Source organism: Protopterus annectens, chromosome 15.part0, assembly GCF_019279795.1.
Source record: "Protopterus annectens isolate FY-2018-M chromosome 15.part0, PAN1.0, whole genome shotgun sequence".
Lineage (NCBI taxonomy): Eukaryota > Metazoa > Chordata > Ceratodontiformes > Protopteridae > Protopterus > Protopterus annectens.
In genome coordinates this window covers 600,059,503-600,075,008 of record NC_056749.1, presented here as the reverse complement: position 1 = coordinate 600,075,008, position 15,506 = coordinate 600,059,503, and the positions used below count along the sequence as shown (strand labels likewise).

The window sequence follows — 15,506 nt, the reverse complement described above, 5'->3', positions numbered from 1 at the left end:
TCACTGTTGAAGTGAAAAACTGTCCCCATGTGTAAAAAATGGGAATGCCTACTGCATAGATCCATTCATTTGAAAACTTACTTATTACTGCTAAAAGCTTTCTCAAAGCATAAGAAATTTTAACTACACTGTCAGCCATTAATATTCAATGCACCAACCCGTTACAAATCAAGCAGTTATTCCTGTGAATTGGAGAAAGACAATCCTGGGAGTAGATTAAGTGTATCGCTTAAAATTATACCTTTCCTGAAACTGTAAATTGGATAATAGTGAATGCTGAATCAGATGTGCTTATGCTGTTTCTGTCATCAGAAAGTCACATCTTCCATAAATGTGACATCATTGCTTAATTATCAAGCTATTACTACAACTCTGTTGTACAAATGTGAGAGTACAAAATGTAGATAAAATATCAAAAGCATCTGAAGACACAGGAGAACTGAATGCATAATTCCTTCAGTGAAATTTCCATGTTAAAGGGAGGGAAGGAATAAGATAGAAACAATTTCTTGGAGTGGTATCAGTTATGATGCGATCATTAGGATCATAGCCGGTTACTAGGCTAATGACTCTGGGGCCCTTACAAGCCTAGCCAGGAGTTTATCCCCAGAAAAGAAACTTCAGTCAGCACCTGTCACCCCTGTCAGTGAGGGACACTGGTGGAAACCCTGGGACAAATTTGTGGTTTTCCATCCACTCATCAAGGTTGCACTTGAAGAGGGTCAGCGATGTACCCTATTTGACATGTATGGGAAGTCTATTCCAGAGAGAGGGCAGCCTCTGGGAGACAAACCTCTCTCTCCAGCAGGTTTTGTTAATGTTGCATATTAGATTTAGGCCTTTTGAGCGGGTAATGCCTGAGGAGTTAGATTTACAGATATGGAGCATCTCTAGTAGGGCAGGGTCTGAGATTGCATTGTAGGCAAGACACAGATCACCTCTGAGCAATCTGTATGATACCAAGTTGAGTGATAGTGATTTGAGCCTGTCCACATAGGACAGGTGTTGGAGGCATTTCTATGGCCTTTCAAGCTGGTGCAGGTGTTTGGAGAGGTACATACCAAACAGGGCATTGTACTCAATTAATGGCATAATGAGGGAGGAGTACAGAAAGGTAATAACCTCCTTTTTTTTCTGGATGCAATCCCTTTACTTATGAGATGAACCAGGTAAAAGGTGTTTCTGACCACTGTCGCTACATGATGGTCAAATGTGAGATTGTTGTTAACCTGTGTACCCAGGGCTCTCACCACAAGTTGTGTGCTTAGGGGGTTGCCATTAATGTGGTAATCAGTAGGGGCCGTGTTTTTGTGGAATGGTATGATAATACATTTTTTTTGCATTTAACTTAAGGCCATGACTTTGGCATCAGTCATTTGTTGTTGTGAGACCCTCTTGTAGTAAGTTAACATAATCTGGGGAGTCAATGACAGCACCCAACTTACAGTCGTCTGAGTCAGCTGCAGGCCTTTTGTCTTTGTCTGGACCTCTGAGAAGTAGATGCCAGACAGTAGGGGTCCCTGGACAGATCCCCGGGGAACACCACTAGCGACAGGTCTGCTGTTGGAGATGGAGGCACCTATTTTGACCTTGTGAGTCCTATCAGTGAGCCAGTTAGCCACCTACCTGATGAGACAGAGGTTTACGGCAAGTTGTGTTAGCTTTTCAATGTTGCCCGAGTGGGGGATTGTGTCAAAGACTTTGGCCAAGTCAAGGTAAGCTGTATGTACTGACTATCTCTCATGGAGGGCCTTGGTGACAGTCTCAAGAAAAGTCAACTAGGTTCAAGCAAGCAAGATCTACCCTTAACAAATCCAAACTGAGTGGGGTCAAGTGCTTGGAGATTGCCTATGTCCTTGTTTATGAGGTCCATAATAATACACTCCATGGCTTTACACATCAAACATGTCAAGCTAATGGGGCAATAGTTTCCAGGGTCAGTAGTGGCACCATCTTTGTACAAGGAGAAAACAATGGCAGTTCTCCACTCTGCTGGAATGAAGCCTGTACTTAGGCTGTGGTTGAATGGGGTGCTCAATGGCAAAGCTAGTTCTTGTTGGAGATGGTGCAGAATACAGCCTGGATACTGTCAGGTCCCATGGAAGCTGTTTTCTTTGCCTTGGATAAGGCCTTTAACATTTGATCTATGGAGATGTGAGGTGTGGGACAAGTATCAAGAATGTCAAGTTGGCCTTTGGGGGAGGGACAGGGGTGAAGTTTGCACTGAACCTATCCGCTAGCAGATTGGCTAAGTCAACAGGATCAGTGTAAGTGGTACCATTAAGAACTAATTTGGAACAAACCTGGGCTTTGCTATGGAGTTTTCTGACATAATTGATGAAAACTTTGTGGTTTCCCTGTGTTTCAAAGGCTAGTTTCAATTCATAATTGGCTTTGGAGGTTTTCACTAATGATCTAATTTGCTTGTTGAGGCTAAGGATGGAGTTTTTTCAATTGGGAATTTGTGCTATTTTACCCTTGGACAACAGTTTCTTCCTTTTGTTGTAAAGCCTGTTGATAGAGGAAGTCTACCCAATAGGTTTGTGTTTCCTTGAGGAGCAGGTTTTAGTTCAATTGGGTATGGCATATGGCTGAGTCCTTGCAGTTGCACAGGTGCTTGTATACCTGCATTGCCGTACTGTTCAGCATAGTTGCCTGCATCCTCTGAGGAGGCAGTGATGTGAAACTACTGATACCCTCCCTTAGGAGGTTGTAGTCAGCTTTTGAGAAGTTTTTTAGCCTGGTTACAGCTGGGGGGGGAATGGGTGGGATAGAAACTTCGAATGAGACAGACTTGATGGTCCAGGAGAGAACTTACTATGGAGGTGGTGCAGCGGTCATCTGTGTTGGTGAGAACCAAGTCTAGAATGTTATCTCCCCTTGTGAAGGATGAGACAAGCTGGCCTAGTGCACTAAAATCGATGAAGTCAAGGAATCATTGGATGAGTGCGTTAGTGCAGGAATAATTCACCCAGTCTGTGGTGGGGTAGTTGAAGTCACCAAGGATCAGGGTTTTAGGGGGTACCTTTATGGACTCAAGTAGGTCCAGGTAGGAGGAGTGGGTGTCCTGAGTCATGCAGGAGGGTCTATAGTTGGCTCTAACTTGGATAGATGTCTTGCCAACTGTCAGTTGCACCTGGAGTAGTTCTAATGTGTTATGTTGACAAAACAGTCTGGAGGTGTGCTTGTCTTTAATGAAGATAGAGACTCCACTACCTTTAGTCTTCCCAGACTCATTTTGGGGTTGGAATGTGTGGAATGAGGTATAGCCTAGTAAGGCAGGGATGCTCTCTGCAGTCTTGAACCAAGTTTCCATGACTGCACAGATGTCGGCATCTTCCAGCGTGAAAAGAGCCTCTAGTGAGTGCATTTTCAAGTCAAGGCTCTTAGCATTAGGCAGCATGACCTTCAATTTGCTTTTTGACAGATATTTTATGTTGGAAGATTTGTCTTTGGGACATTGCCTAAAAAGGGCACAATGGGGGAGGAAAGAGCCTTGGCCAGAACCCAGAATCCCATGGGTGACAGGTGAAGGCTCTCTTTGGCAAAGCATCGAGGCCTATCAACCATGTCACCCCAGGCAGACAGATGCTGGATCCCCTTGGAATGACACCAGAAACTAAGTCAATTGTTGATGTCAATTATTTTTTGTTGGCATTGTGGTATCATTCTTGGTGAAGGTAGAATGCTGCTTAGGGCTAGGGACATACCTGCCTGGGACACATACTCTGAGAGCTCAATCATGTCTCTCTTCATATAGTCCAGGGAGGTACATCTCATGTCATTCACAACAACATGAACAGAGTCATACTTGTACCTGTTGTGGAGAGACTTAAGCACGTGCTTGATGTGGCGGATTCTGACACCTGACAGACAACTGACCATGATCATCTTCTTGTCGAGCCTGGTGAGGGGGGCATCGGTGTGTCTCACAAATGAGTCAGCAATGACTAGTATGTTTGGTTTCTTGTTATGTCTTATGGGTATTGTTTGCGAGATATTGAGGTGTTGTCTGCTGTCTGTGATGTGTTTGGTGAGATTTACTCCTAAGTGTCCACGTTTGAAAGATCAAATGCTTATGTCATTTGGGAGTATAATAGTGTTAACTCTCAGTTCTTCAGAGTATTATTGCAGTTACACAATTCATTTGTACTTTTAGTTTCCTTTTTTTTTAGCCAATCAGGCAGGCACTGTCTATGCATGGCTCCATGCAGCTTATGCTTCATAGCTCTAATTTGACTGTATTAGTTGGCTTTTAAGTTTTAATTAACTGTATTCTGGTGCGCTGTCTTACAAGGCAAAAATATTTCAAGGAAGTAAAGTTCCTGAAAGGTTATATGGAATATGTGTGAACTGAAGTCCATTTTATAGAATTTATGTTTGAACAGTAGTTTCTGTAATCAAATGGAAGTTTATTCAGTTTTTGATGTTGTGTGCACGTACTTTAATATAGGCTGATACTGTCTTGATCTTGTGTTTTTTAGAATTGAGTTCACTGTATTTTCTATCAGGGATTGCTTTTCTGTGCAGTAAGTGTCTCAAAGTTTCATATGTAACCTTACAGAGATATTATTGGGAAGGAATATCCCTGCTGGAGGCTCCAGTCTTGGATTCTGATCAGCTTGGGAGGGATTTATTACTTACTGTTTTCCTACCTCTGCAGTAATCTTCCATTGCATATAAAACTGAGTGATACCCTCATTTCCTTTAAGAAGCATCTTGATGATTGGATGGGTGTTCATAAATTCATCCTCTGCCTGCCTTATTTTGCTCTCCCGGAAGCAGAATGGGTCTATTGAGAGTGAGTATTGAGAGCGAATATTAGCAAGGTGATTATGGCCCATGTACCGACTCTGCCTTGTAACATCTATGAGGTTTAAATCACCTGCTGCAGTGGATGACATTCTTTACAGTAGCCCACTGCCTATACTCCCTTGGGCAACAGTGGGTAGGTGAAGGCAGAACTGTGGCTAGACTGGGGTGAAGGGGCAGCTGCCAAGGACGTAAGCTGTTGGGGGCTATGATTAACAGGTGCTGATGATACAGGAGTGCATTACCTGCATTGCATTATGAAATGCTGATATTGTGGCTTCATCAGTGAATGCCAGTATTGTATTTGCAGTCATGGCTGCAGTGCTCAGTGTGTAGCAATTTAACTTTTGCAGGCTGATTGTTACACTTGTAGCAAGGAGCCTACTACAGTTTCAGACCATCAGAGTATTTTTTTCTTGTCAGCTTTGAGTTGGGGTTGCCAATTTGTGGAAATGTGCAGGGAACCAGATGACCTCAACACTTCTGCTACATGGGCAACGTAGAGTATAAAAAAGAAAATCCTTTTTACTACTGTCTGTATAATGGTTGTACAGCATCATGCTTTCACCCATAAAGTGAAACCCACAGTGGTGGCTTGATGTCTGACAGGAGTAGAGGTAAAAAAACAACTGCCCCTACAGTATTCTTTTACATTCGCAGATGGGTAAGGGATGATTAGCAACAGTTGCTGCACAGCCTGACTGCATGCTTTGTTTATATTGTAGAGCTATTACTATTATCTCTGATTTATTAAGGGAGCAAATACACTGATCAGAATGGACTTTTTGCAGCCAAAGCTTGAAGTACAGAACAAAAATAGAACTTTGAAAAGATTAGAATAGCAGCAGATTTTGATATGTTACTGTAAACAAAGTGAGGAGCATTACATACAAGGAATATTGGTTTTAATAGTATACTTAACAGATAATATAAAGCAGAAAATATATGTGATAAAATGTATCTAGGTATTTCAAGGAGACCACCAGCTGCATTATGTTCATTTCAGTTGGAGTGTAACTAAGACATTTCCAGTAAAATGTGCAGATGTCAAATACCTGTGTTCCTTTACATCTGGAGATCTAATTTGTTATCTCTTCTTAATTCACAGATATGCCAGTGCCAGATTATATTTCCCCTGCTCTACCAGGACTGAGTCCATTTGCCTCGCTACTCAACAAAAAGCATGTATTTGAAGGTAAATAGGAAAGCATGACTTCTATTTCAAAAGGACATGCAAGGGGAAATTGTGAAAGTATGATCATTGCATTTAGCTGTGCAAGTTTCTCTTTCAAACTAAACATTTTTACATGAGTGATTTATTTACCATGTCTGTATTTAAAGGATTAAGGTTATGGCTAAGAAAGCATAGACCTGCATTTTTAGAAGACACAGCTCACAAAAATATCCATACTGAAAGTATACAATAGGTATGGGGAAATGTCCACTCTGACTCCACATTCACCTGCTTTTAAAGAATGTGTGACAAGGTGAGAGTTAGAGCCATGGTGCACTTTGCACATGGCAATTGTGTGGTCATTGACAAGAAAAACACATATGAGCAATTAAAAGAAAGGATATTTTCAAGCTGACTAGTCAGATATGCTATCGTATATTAAAGGCAAGAATGATGTATGGCAGCATAAGTTAATTATGCTTTCCAAATTAATGAGGGTCCAAAATTCAGAATGTGACAAATCATGCAGTGGATAAAAAACAGTAGTACAACTCAGAAGATGTGTTATACTATCAAGCAGATAAGTCGATCTGATTTGATCAGTACAGCACTGATGGTGGATCTTTTGTGCTGCACAGCTTGTTTGCATTTCATATTGTAAGAACTGTAAGAAAAGGAATGAATATCTTTATCATTTAAATTACCTAGGCTGTGCTGAACAAGTGCCAAATATCTCAGTTTTTCCTTTATGTGCCAAATCTTCTTGTATCTCTCAGAATGGAAGTCTGTACACACCGTTATTCTGATGAGTGGTTTATAATGTAGTAGCAGCATACAGTGGAAATAGATGAAGTAATTCATCAAGATCCAAGCAAGTCTTACTGTCTCAAATAACAGTGCTGATAAACTGAAACAGACTGAATTATACTCTCTCTGAACTCAGAAGTGTTCCTTTTCTCCGTAATTGCACATTAATGCAGACTGCAATGTTTACTGTGGTCTCTGAACTGCTGGACATTTGACCTGATGTCTCTACTCAGTCTTAACTGAACTAAATTGACTGCTGTCTTCTCCAAACCAAACCAACTTCTGTCTAGAAAGTGTATCTGCTAAAACCCTGTAAATGTCCTACAAGTCCTGCATGCCTCTTTAACCTTGGTTCTCTAGCCTTGTACTATCTAAACAAGTTCCGTTTCTGTACCAAATGTTTTGTACACTCTGTTAGCACATCTCATCTTTATCAGTGCTTTGGCCTGAAGTTTGTTTCACTGAAACTATAAAATTCACTATAAAATGAAGATATAGGCGGCCTGCTTTAATATGGCTGAATTTCTAAGTCTATGCAAAGAGAATACTGTTTTTATGTTTAACAAACTAAATTTAAGTGAAATCTGATCTTACAACTCCTCCTGAGATGCCCAAACAGGGACCTACTTCTGCAGTTTCCTCAAAATATGAAATATAAAATGAAGAACTGTATTTATGTGGGGTTTATTCTGGCAAATATGTCTTACATATATATTTAAGTGCACTGCCACACTATATTGTAATGCATCCAATGTCAGCAACATACTCCTGAGAGTACCAGGATGTTTTAAATGGAATGAAGTGTTGGGCCTCTCCAAGAAACACACCTAAGGTGCTTTCATTACCTATATGAATCTAACTTCATGAGACAACATCTAATAAGTAAGTAGAATTGCACCTGCATTTTATTTTCTGTGTTATCTGGAAATGGAGCCCCCTGTCTTGTTCTCTGGTAATCCAGGTGCATGATATAGTTTTTGAAATATTTAAAGCATTCCAAGTACTTCAGTGTTTCCTCAGGGTCATCAGTGTTTCTTTATAATTTTGGAACATCTGTAGGCAGATGAAAAGTCACAACGTGTTACAAACACTGCTGCCCTGTTTACAATTAACTCCCCCAGTTGCTGACTGCTGAGAGGCTTGGCGCTGGACTGAAGAAGTTACCAATTATGAGGAAAAATCAATGCTGTGAAACTCAAAAACTTTAAAGAATAAATATGGGAGCTCTTGGCATGCATGTTTTATTTATTTATTTATTTATTTAATTTGTAATTGTTGCAGTTTAAATCTGGAGGGTTTATTTCTAGGGAATATGTATACTTCTATTCAGTGGAGTAATCCATGGTAGGGTGAGGTATTTTTTTTTTTTTTTTTTTGTGTGGTGACTGGCAGGTAACCAAATGTAGGCAACATACCTCTCACCTATCCATGATTTTGTGTCACAGTTTTTTTACTGTCACTTATAAAAGTTTTGATTTTCTGGTAAATTACTGAGAAATTATAGGCACTCAATAATTTTAGACATTAGACTTCCAAGATGGCTGCACACTGATAAACAACAAACCTTCATCTCTGTCAGTGGGAAAACAGAAATTGAGAAAAAGGAGTTGCATTGAAAACATTTTTTTTTCAGTAAAATTTAGTTCCAGGCTAGTAATACATAACCTGGATGCCAGCAAAGAAGAATTTTGGAAAACCTGAAAGAAAATGAACTAGAAAAGATGAAGTGAAAAAAATGTTTGGGAAGGACTCTACAGGTATTCAGAAAAAAGCGGTTTAAGCCTTAGCTTTGGTTCAAGAGACGGCTTTCAGTAATTTAGAGGAAAAAAATCAAATGTACTCAGAGGTGATTAAAATAAATGAAACATTGAAGGAATTTGTCAATTCAAGCAACAAAAGGCTGGAAAAATAGAAGAAGCCTTAATTAGTCATTCAGATGAATTGATAAAAATGCAAAAGGCATGGCTTGACATGAAGAAAAAAATCAGGCTGAATATGAGTTTTTTTCAAGAAAAACTGTTTAATAAAAATAGTGTCAGAAGACATAGCAGGCAGAGAAAACCTGAGATTTTCTGCTGTGCCAGAGAAACTGGAAGGAGCAGAGAGCAGACTCTATTAATTTTTTGAAAGCTCAAATAAGCAACTGAATTGGTGTTCCACAACAGAATGTGTTAATTGAAAGGCTACATCAAGTGTATGCCCCAAACCTGGCCATGAGAAAACAGCCAATGCCTATATCAGTAAAGATGCAATCATATCAGCAGAAAGAGTTGATCCTGACAAAACTGTGTCAAAACTAAAAATTGGAAATAGCAGAGTGTTTGTAAGAAAATTATTGTTTTTCTTCTCTTCTGCCTGGTGCACAGTGAATAAATGTATCTCAGCAATCGGGGAATGTCGAGAGGCGGGTATAAAATTCAAGCAGCTGTATCCAGCTGTCTTCAAAGTGTTTTTCCTGGAGGACCAAAGTAAATTTTTGATGCTGAACAGGCTAAGGAGGAAACAAAAAAGTTTATCCAACTAAAAGTCAGAAAGCAGAAGGGGATTGTGCTTCTCCTTCTTCTGACAGTAAGGTTCATAGAAAGACTTTTCCAGTGAAACTGTTTCCAATATTCTAAATCAAAATGCTTGAGAGACAGAAAAAAGCACAGGAGTTGACTAGAAGAATCAGCTGTACTGTACCTTAGACTTGAAGCAGAGTCTGGTTTTGGGAGCTGGAGATGAACAGGAAGAAGACCAGCAACTCTGAAATTAGTGAATAAATGGAAGACTATAAAGCATCTTATCACATTTGTGAAATATATATTTGCAAAAAATAGTGGCTGAAAAGCATTGGACTTTTGTTGACTTTCTCAAACTTGTGGGTGGACTGTATAACATAAACCCTACTTTATATCATTAATGTTTAGAACAAAACTAAAACAGGAAAAGCCTAACTGTAAGTATTATTATTTTGTATAAAACATTTAATGATATAAAGTGCATGCTATATACAGTAAAATAGTTTTATGTAATGTATAGTCAGGGGTATTTTAAATGTGGGGGAGTCTTTTCAGTAACTCTTGTATGTGTTGAAGATATTAAAATAAACAAGTACTTTTTGTAAGAAATATAGATTTTACAGTATAGCAAGAGAAAAGGGCAGGACAAAAGCAAGTTTAATGTTCATATGCTGTGATCTTGGGTTGCTGGGGTGGGGGTAGGATGTAAAAGTACACTGATAATATTATATGTAGAATTAGGATATTTTCTCTTTTTATTTTATAAGGGTGAATGTCTAGATTGCTACATTTGGCTTAAGCTACAAACAGTTGTTTTTGTAAGCAGGTAGGCTTTAAAAATAAGATAAAGTGATGAACGCCATGAAAATTCTAAGCTTCTTACAACTGTAAAGATATTAGCTTGTTTGTTTTCCATTGACAAATGTTCAGTAAAGTCAAGATGTCTGCAGCTAAGGGCAACTGTGCATTTTTGAGTGAAATTTACTAAGACTCATTGCTGATGCAGTTTCATGGAAACAAGCTGTCTGCAGGTGCAAGCAGTTAATTTTGAAAATTCTGAGTATTCTTTACTGAAGGAAATGCAAAATTTAAAGTTACAAGGACAAGTAGTTTGGTGAAAACATTAAATCTGAAATTATAGGAAGTGAATATGAAGTAACAACCTCCCTAGCAGCCTTAATACTTTAATGCAGTTAATAGAACAGTGTACAGTTTAGTTTTATTTAAAGATAGCCAGAGCACTTTTTCCAAGGGCTAAAAGTTAATGTTTTCTGAAAGTATGCAAGCATTGTTTCTTATCTAGGAGGGGAAGAGAGATTAGAAAAAAACAGACAGTAATCAGATAAGTGGGCACACAGGCTGTGGTGTATGCTTTAGCATGGGTACCGTTAATTTTAAGTTAGATAATGCCTGTAGGTGCAGCTGTTGATTTGGGATAATTTTCCCTTCTGAAAGGTTAAACTTCATGTTTTGAAAATGTGCATAGTTTTGTCTGTTTGTTTCAAGTTAATAGGGAGATGTGGGTGTTGTGTATTTAGTTTTTTTTTTTTTTTGAAGGTTTTCATTAAAACAAAAAGTCTTGAAAAATGTGAGATAGGTTCAAACGGAAATGAGAAGAAACAAGTGTACAAAAGATAAGCCTGACAAACTTTAGTATATGTATGTAACACAACAGCTGTAAATACACATAAAAAAACTGTCATGTATAATAGGTTCATAGGTGGGTACTAGGCTATCGGCCCAAGGGCCTAAGTAAGCCTAGCCAACAAGTTCCCTGGCTTACGCCAACCCATGAAAGTTAATTTCCTGTGCCCCTGTTGAGCAGAGCCACAGAAGTGGTCCCTGGGGTCTATTTCCTATTTCCCATCCACTCATCAAGATTTTTATTGAAGAGTGTTAATGAGGAACTTTGCTTGACATAGACGGATAGCTTGTTCCAGAGTATGGGAAGTCTCTGGGACAGGAATCTATCCCTTCAGCATGTCCTGTTTATTGTTGTGACAAGGTTTAGGTCCCTAGAGCATGTAGCTCAGAGGGATTGGGATTTCTTTAGGTGTAGCATGTCCAACAGCTCTGGGTTTGACATAGCTGTATATGTTAGGCAGAGATCACCTTGGAGGAGGCAAAATGCTACAGAGTAAAGCTGGAGATTTTTGATACGGTCAGTGTAGGGCATCTGTTTAAGGCCAGTAATCCTCTTTGTGAGGTACGATAGCTTTTTATCATAATGGCTTTGCTGTCTATATTATCTTGGAATGTGAATGGCGTTACAGGTACAGATAAAGAGGAAAGAATATTATATTATATTAATAACTGTAGAGTGTAAATAACACTGCTGCAGTAGACAGATTTGGAAAGAAATGAGCATGAGAATTTGACAAAGGAGGGATTTCAGAACAGATATTCAGCATAATATCAGGGACAGAGGAAAAGGGGAGTAATTATGCTAATTACTAGAGGGGTTCTGGTAGTGATAGATGAGGGGGAAAAAGAAATGGTAGACGCGTGCTAGTAAGGGGCTATTGGAAAGGGAGAAGGATTACTATGGCACGTATTTATATTCCATTGAAAACTGCTATTATGGAGCTTAAGAAATTTTTGAGAGAAATAATCAGCTTTCAGCATGGAATATTATTTACAGGTTGGGACTGGAATTTTATTTGCAATAGCGAGGATGTACTGGGGACCTAGAAGGGTCAACACGACAAAATAGAGTAGATTTATGAAGAAATTTATGAAAATATTTGGTATGGAAATGTGAATTCAGTAGTAGGAACTCAAACATAATTTACATATTATTCACCAAGGCACAATAACTAGTCTAGACTAGATAGAAGTTATATTTCACAGGAACATGTGCATTAAATTGAAAGCTTTGACACACATCATGCACCAATAAAAACTAAGATAAAAATGCAGGGTAATGAATTAAAAAAAAAAGATACTGCTTGTTTCCCACCACAGGAATTTAAGGAAAGAGTAGTAGAAAAAAGCAATGACAGATCCCCCACATAATAAGTATGGTATATTAAAGATGAGAAGAACTGCATTTATGCAAGAAAAAAACAATGACCAATCTCCCAGCTAATAAATATGGTGTTTTAGAAATGTGATGAGCTGCATTTGTGCAAGAAACAAATAATGACAGATCTCCCAGCTAATAATTATGGTGTATTAAAGATGAGATGAACTGCATTTGTGCAATAAAAAAAAAAAAAAAACCAAGACCAGTCTCCCAACTAATAAGAATGGTGCTTTAGAAATGTGATGAGCTGAGTGTATGCAAGAAACAAACATTGACAGATCTGCCAGCTAATAATTATGCAGTGGCGGCTCATGCTATTGGACTGCAGCACCCCCAGCTGCAAAAATGAAATAAAATAAAAATATAAAAGAAAAAACAACGAAATAAAATAAAAACATAATCGCAAGTCCCGAACATCACGCATGCGCACTCGCAGCATTTCCTAATATCCGGACTGCTAGTAAACCAGTCTGGAACATGCTCACAGAATCCAGACTGTCTCAGCAGTAGTCAGGATTAGGAAGACAGCATTCAACAGCAGAGATTCCCAGAAGTCTATGCAGTTACAACTTCATAGACTGGAAGGGGATCAGACTGCAACATCAGCAGGCTGGGTAGCAGCAGCCTGCTCTCGCGGTACTGAAGGAAGGAGTCGCGGGCTTTTAGAGAGTACTGCAGGAAGGATTTGAATGGGATGACGAATTTTGCAGGCAGGACATCTGTGAAACGCAGGTGTGTGTGTGTGTGTGTGTGTGTGTGTGTGTGTGTGTGTGTGTGTGTGTGTGTGTGTGTATGTATTTGCTTACTTGTTGATCAGTTAACGTAGAAAGTGATTTCTTTATTTGTGTATCTCTTCTGGTTGTAAACAGGTATAATGAAGTTGCTTATAGAAATGTGACATCAGAAGGGATTATGATAAAAAGTGGTATGTTACACATTAGAACAGAAATGCATATGCATATGAACAGTGAAAAAACTCTTCTTAGCTGTATGAAACTGAATCAATGTGAAAAGAGCACAAGGGGAAATATGAATGACAAAGTAACATAACGCTTCAGTTATTTGTCTTGATAAACAACTACCAAACTAGATGCTGATATTGTAAGAATGGCTAGCAGTATTAAACAATTTAAAGCTAGATACAGGATTACATGATTGCACAGATACAACATATATGGATTACTAGTTATGCTGAGCAGTTAAGAAGGCACTGTAGTTCAAGATAAGAAAGCACTCATACAAAGTGGTGGAATACTTATATTATTAAAAAGGAAGGTATGAAAAGCATTTCAAAATGCAGTTAACAGACTACAATCAGTGGACAAAATATGTAGGTGCTACTTTAAAATGGTAAAGCACTAAACCTTTATAAATGCTACATCAAAAATCTTACTCAGCTAAACATTATGAATTCTGGGTTACAACAACAAAACAAACCAAAAAAAAAATGTCATATGATAAACACCAAAACAAACTAGCTTAAATGGTAATTCCTGCCTAATGATTGCAAGCAACGTTGCATTGTTATTTAATAACAGACATTCCACTGAAACAACAGGTTGTTGAGAAGGCACAATGTCACTCTTGGATATCCATTTTCTTATGTTACAAGGCATGCTTTATAAATTAATTTGCAATCCAGATTTCTAGAATTTTATTTTATTTACATGTGGTTCTGTGGCTTCAACATATGCATTATGTCACCCATTTCTGATTTAGCATTGTATCCATACTGAACATCCAGCTGTGAAATTTAAATTAATGAGCAGTGGGTGAAAGTCCAGCTATAGCTAAAATTTCATGTTTCTGTATTTTGATAGTTGTGGGCATTAAAATACTCAAGGTCCAAATTTACCTTTAGCGATTCCCTGATCAGGTGTAAAGATAGTATGATGGTCCACTTCACTTGAAGGATAGTTTTCATTAGTGGCATGTGTTCCAAATGCCACCAAAACCTTAATGGTGTTCTCCTTTGCAAGGTTTTCAGGGGTAAAATGGGATTTGTAATTCCCAGCAGGGTAGTTAGCTGGTTCATCTTCATGGATGCCTGTTGCTAAAGGTTGAGTAGATACTGGTCAGTAGCTGAACATCTTTCTTCAAGAGCTATGGCAGATTTCACTAATCTCTGATTATAGTTTACTAAAGTCTTAAATGATTTGTCCATCTTAAACTGGAGACACTGCAGGCATGACTTCAGTAGAAACAAGAAAAGTTCACTAACATAAGAATATTTTCTCAAAGCAACTGTTCCTACTGTAGTGAGCGTGTCTGTGTGTAAAATGCCCCAGATGGCTAGACTCAAACCCTGCACTTTGCAAACAGATAGCAAGAGCTTGAATTCCTTACCCTCCACCACTTGTAAAATCTTTGCTTCATATTTGTGATTGTATGGATTTTGAATAATGACAGGCATTTGAATTTCAGACTTCATATTCTTCAGAAAGTACATGGCAACACAAAACCTTTTATTCTAGCAATGTTCTGTTTATAACCTTAATATTTGAAATTTGTCACTATTTTGGGGGCTGTATTCCTCCATTATTGGCTTTGTCCAGGTTTTTTGTGCTGAGAGGTTGAGAGCTATGGTGAGAACTGAATTCACTGAATATGTTTAGAGAGCTGTATTCCCCCATTATTGGCTTTGTCTAGGTGTTTTGTGCTAAGAGGTTGAGAGCTATGGTGAGAACTGAATTCACTAAATGATAGCCATGTAAGTTTCAGTCTACCTGTCTTTCAAGAAACAGCTGATTTGGCATATTGGTGTGTTTCTCTGACTGTAGTGCACAAGGTCCAGAGTTCAAGACATTGGTAATGAAATGCATGGTGGTAACATTGCAATGTTAAGTTGTCAACTTTCATTATACAAGCAATGTTTGATGGGTCCCTAGTTTTATCTTTTGCTCCTCCCCAATAAATTTTGGCCTTTTCCAGCTTGAGCTTCAAAGTTGAGAGATACATGAGCGGTAAGTACCCAATCTTATAATGAGCTGAGAGCTTGATGAGGTCCTCCTTTACCAGCTCCTGGTAAGTGATTCACTTTACTAATATTCAAGCCCCTTTTGTTAAAAACTCTTTATTATTAGTTATAAGTTAATTTTTAGTTTTCCTGACAGAAAATCCCTGTCTCCTTTAATATTTTTTAGTCAAACTTTACCCATCCCATCCCCTCCCTGTTAGGGTGTAGTGT

General features: G+C 38.5%; 1 protein-coding gene across 2 annotated transcripts in view; it reads left to right on the top strand.

Annotated features, from left to right (window-relative positions):
* LOC122789943 (arf-GAP with Rho-GAP domain, ANK repeat and PH domain-containing protein 1-like) overlaps positions 1-15,506 on the top strand; it is a 1,460,469-nt gene that overhangs the window by 1,044,896 nt on the left and 400,067 nt on the right. For both annotated transcript variants that reach the window (XM_044057421.1, XM_044057422.1), the window contains one exon: positions 5,921-6,007. In XM_044057421.1, the coding sequence (XP_043913356.1) occupies positions 5,921-6,007 (87 nt within the window). The remainder of the gene's footprint in view (positions 1-5,920; positions 6,008-15,506) is intronic.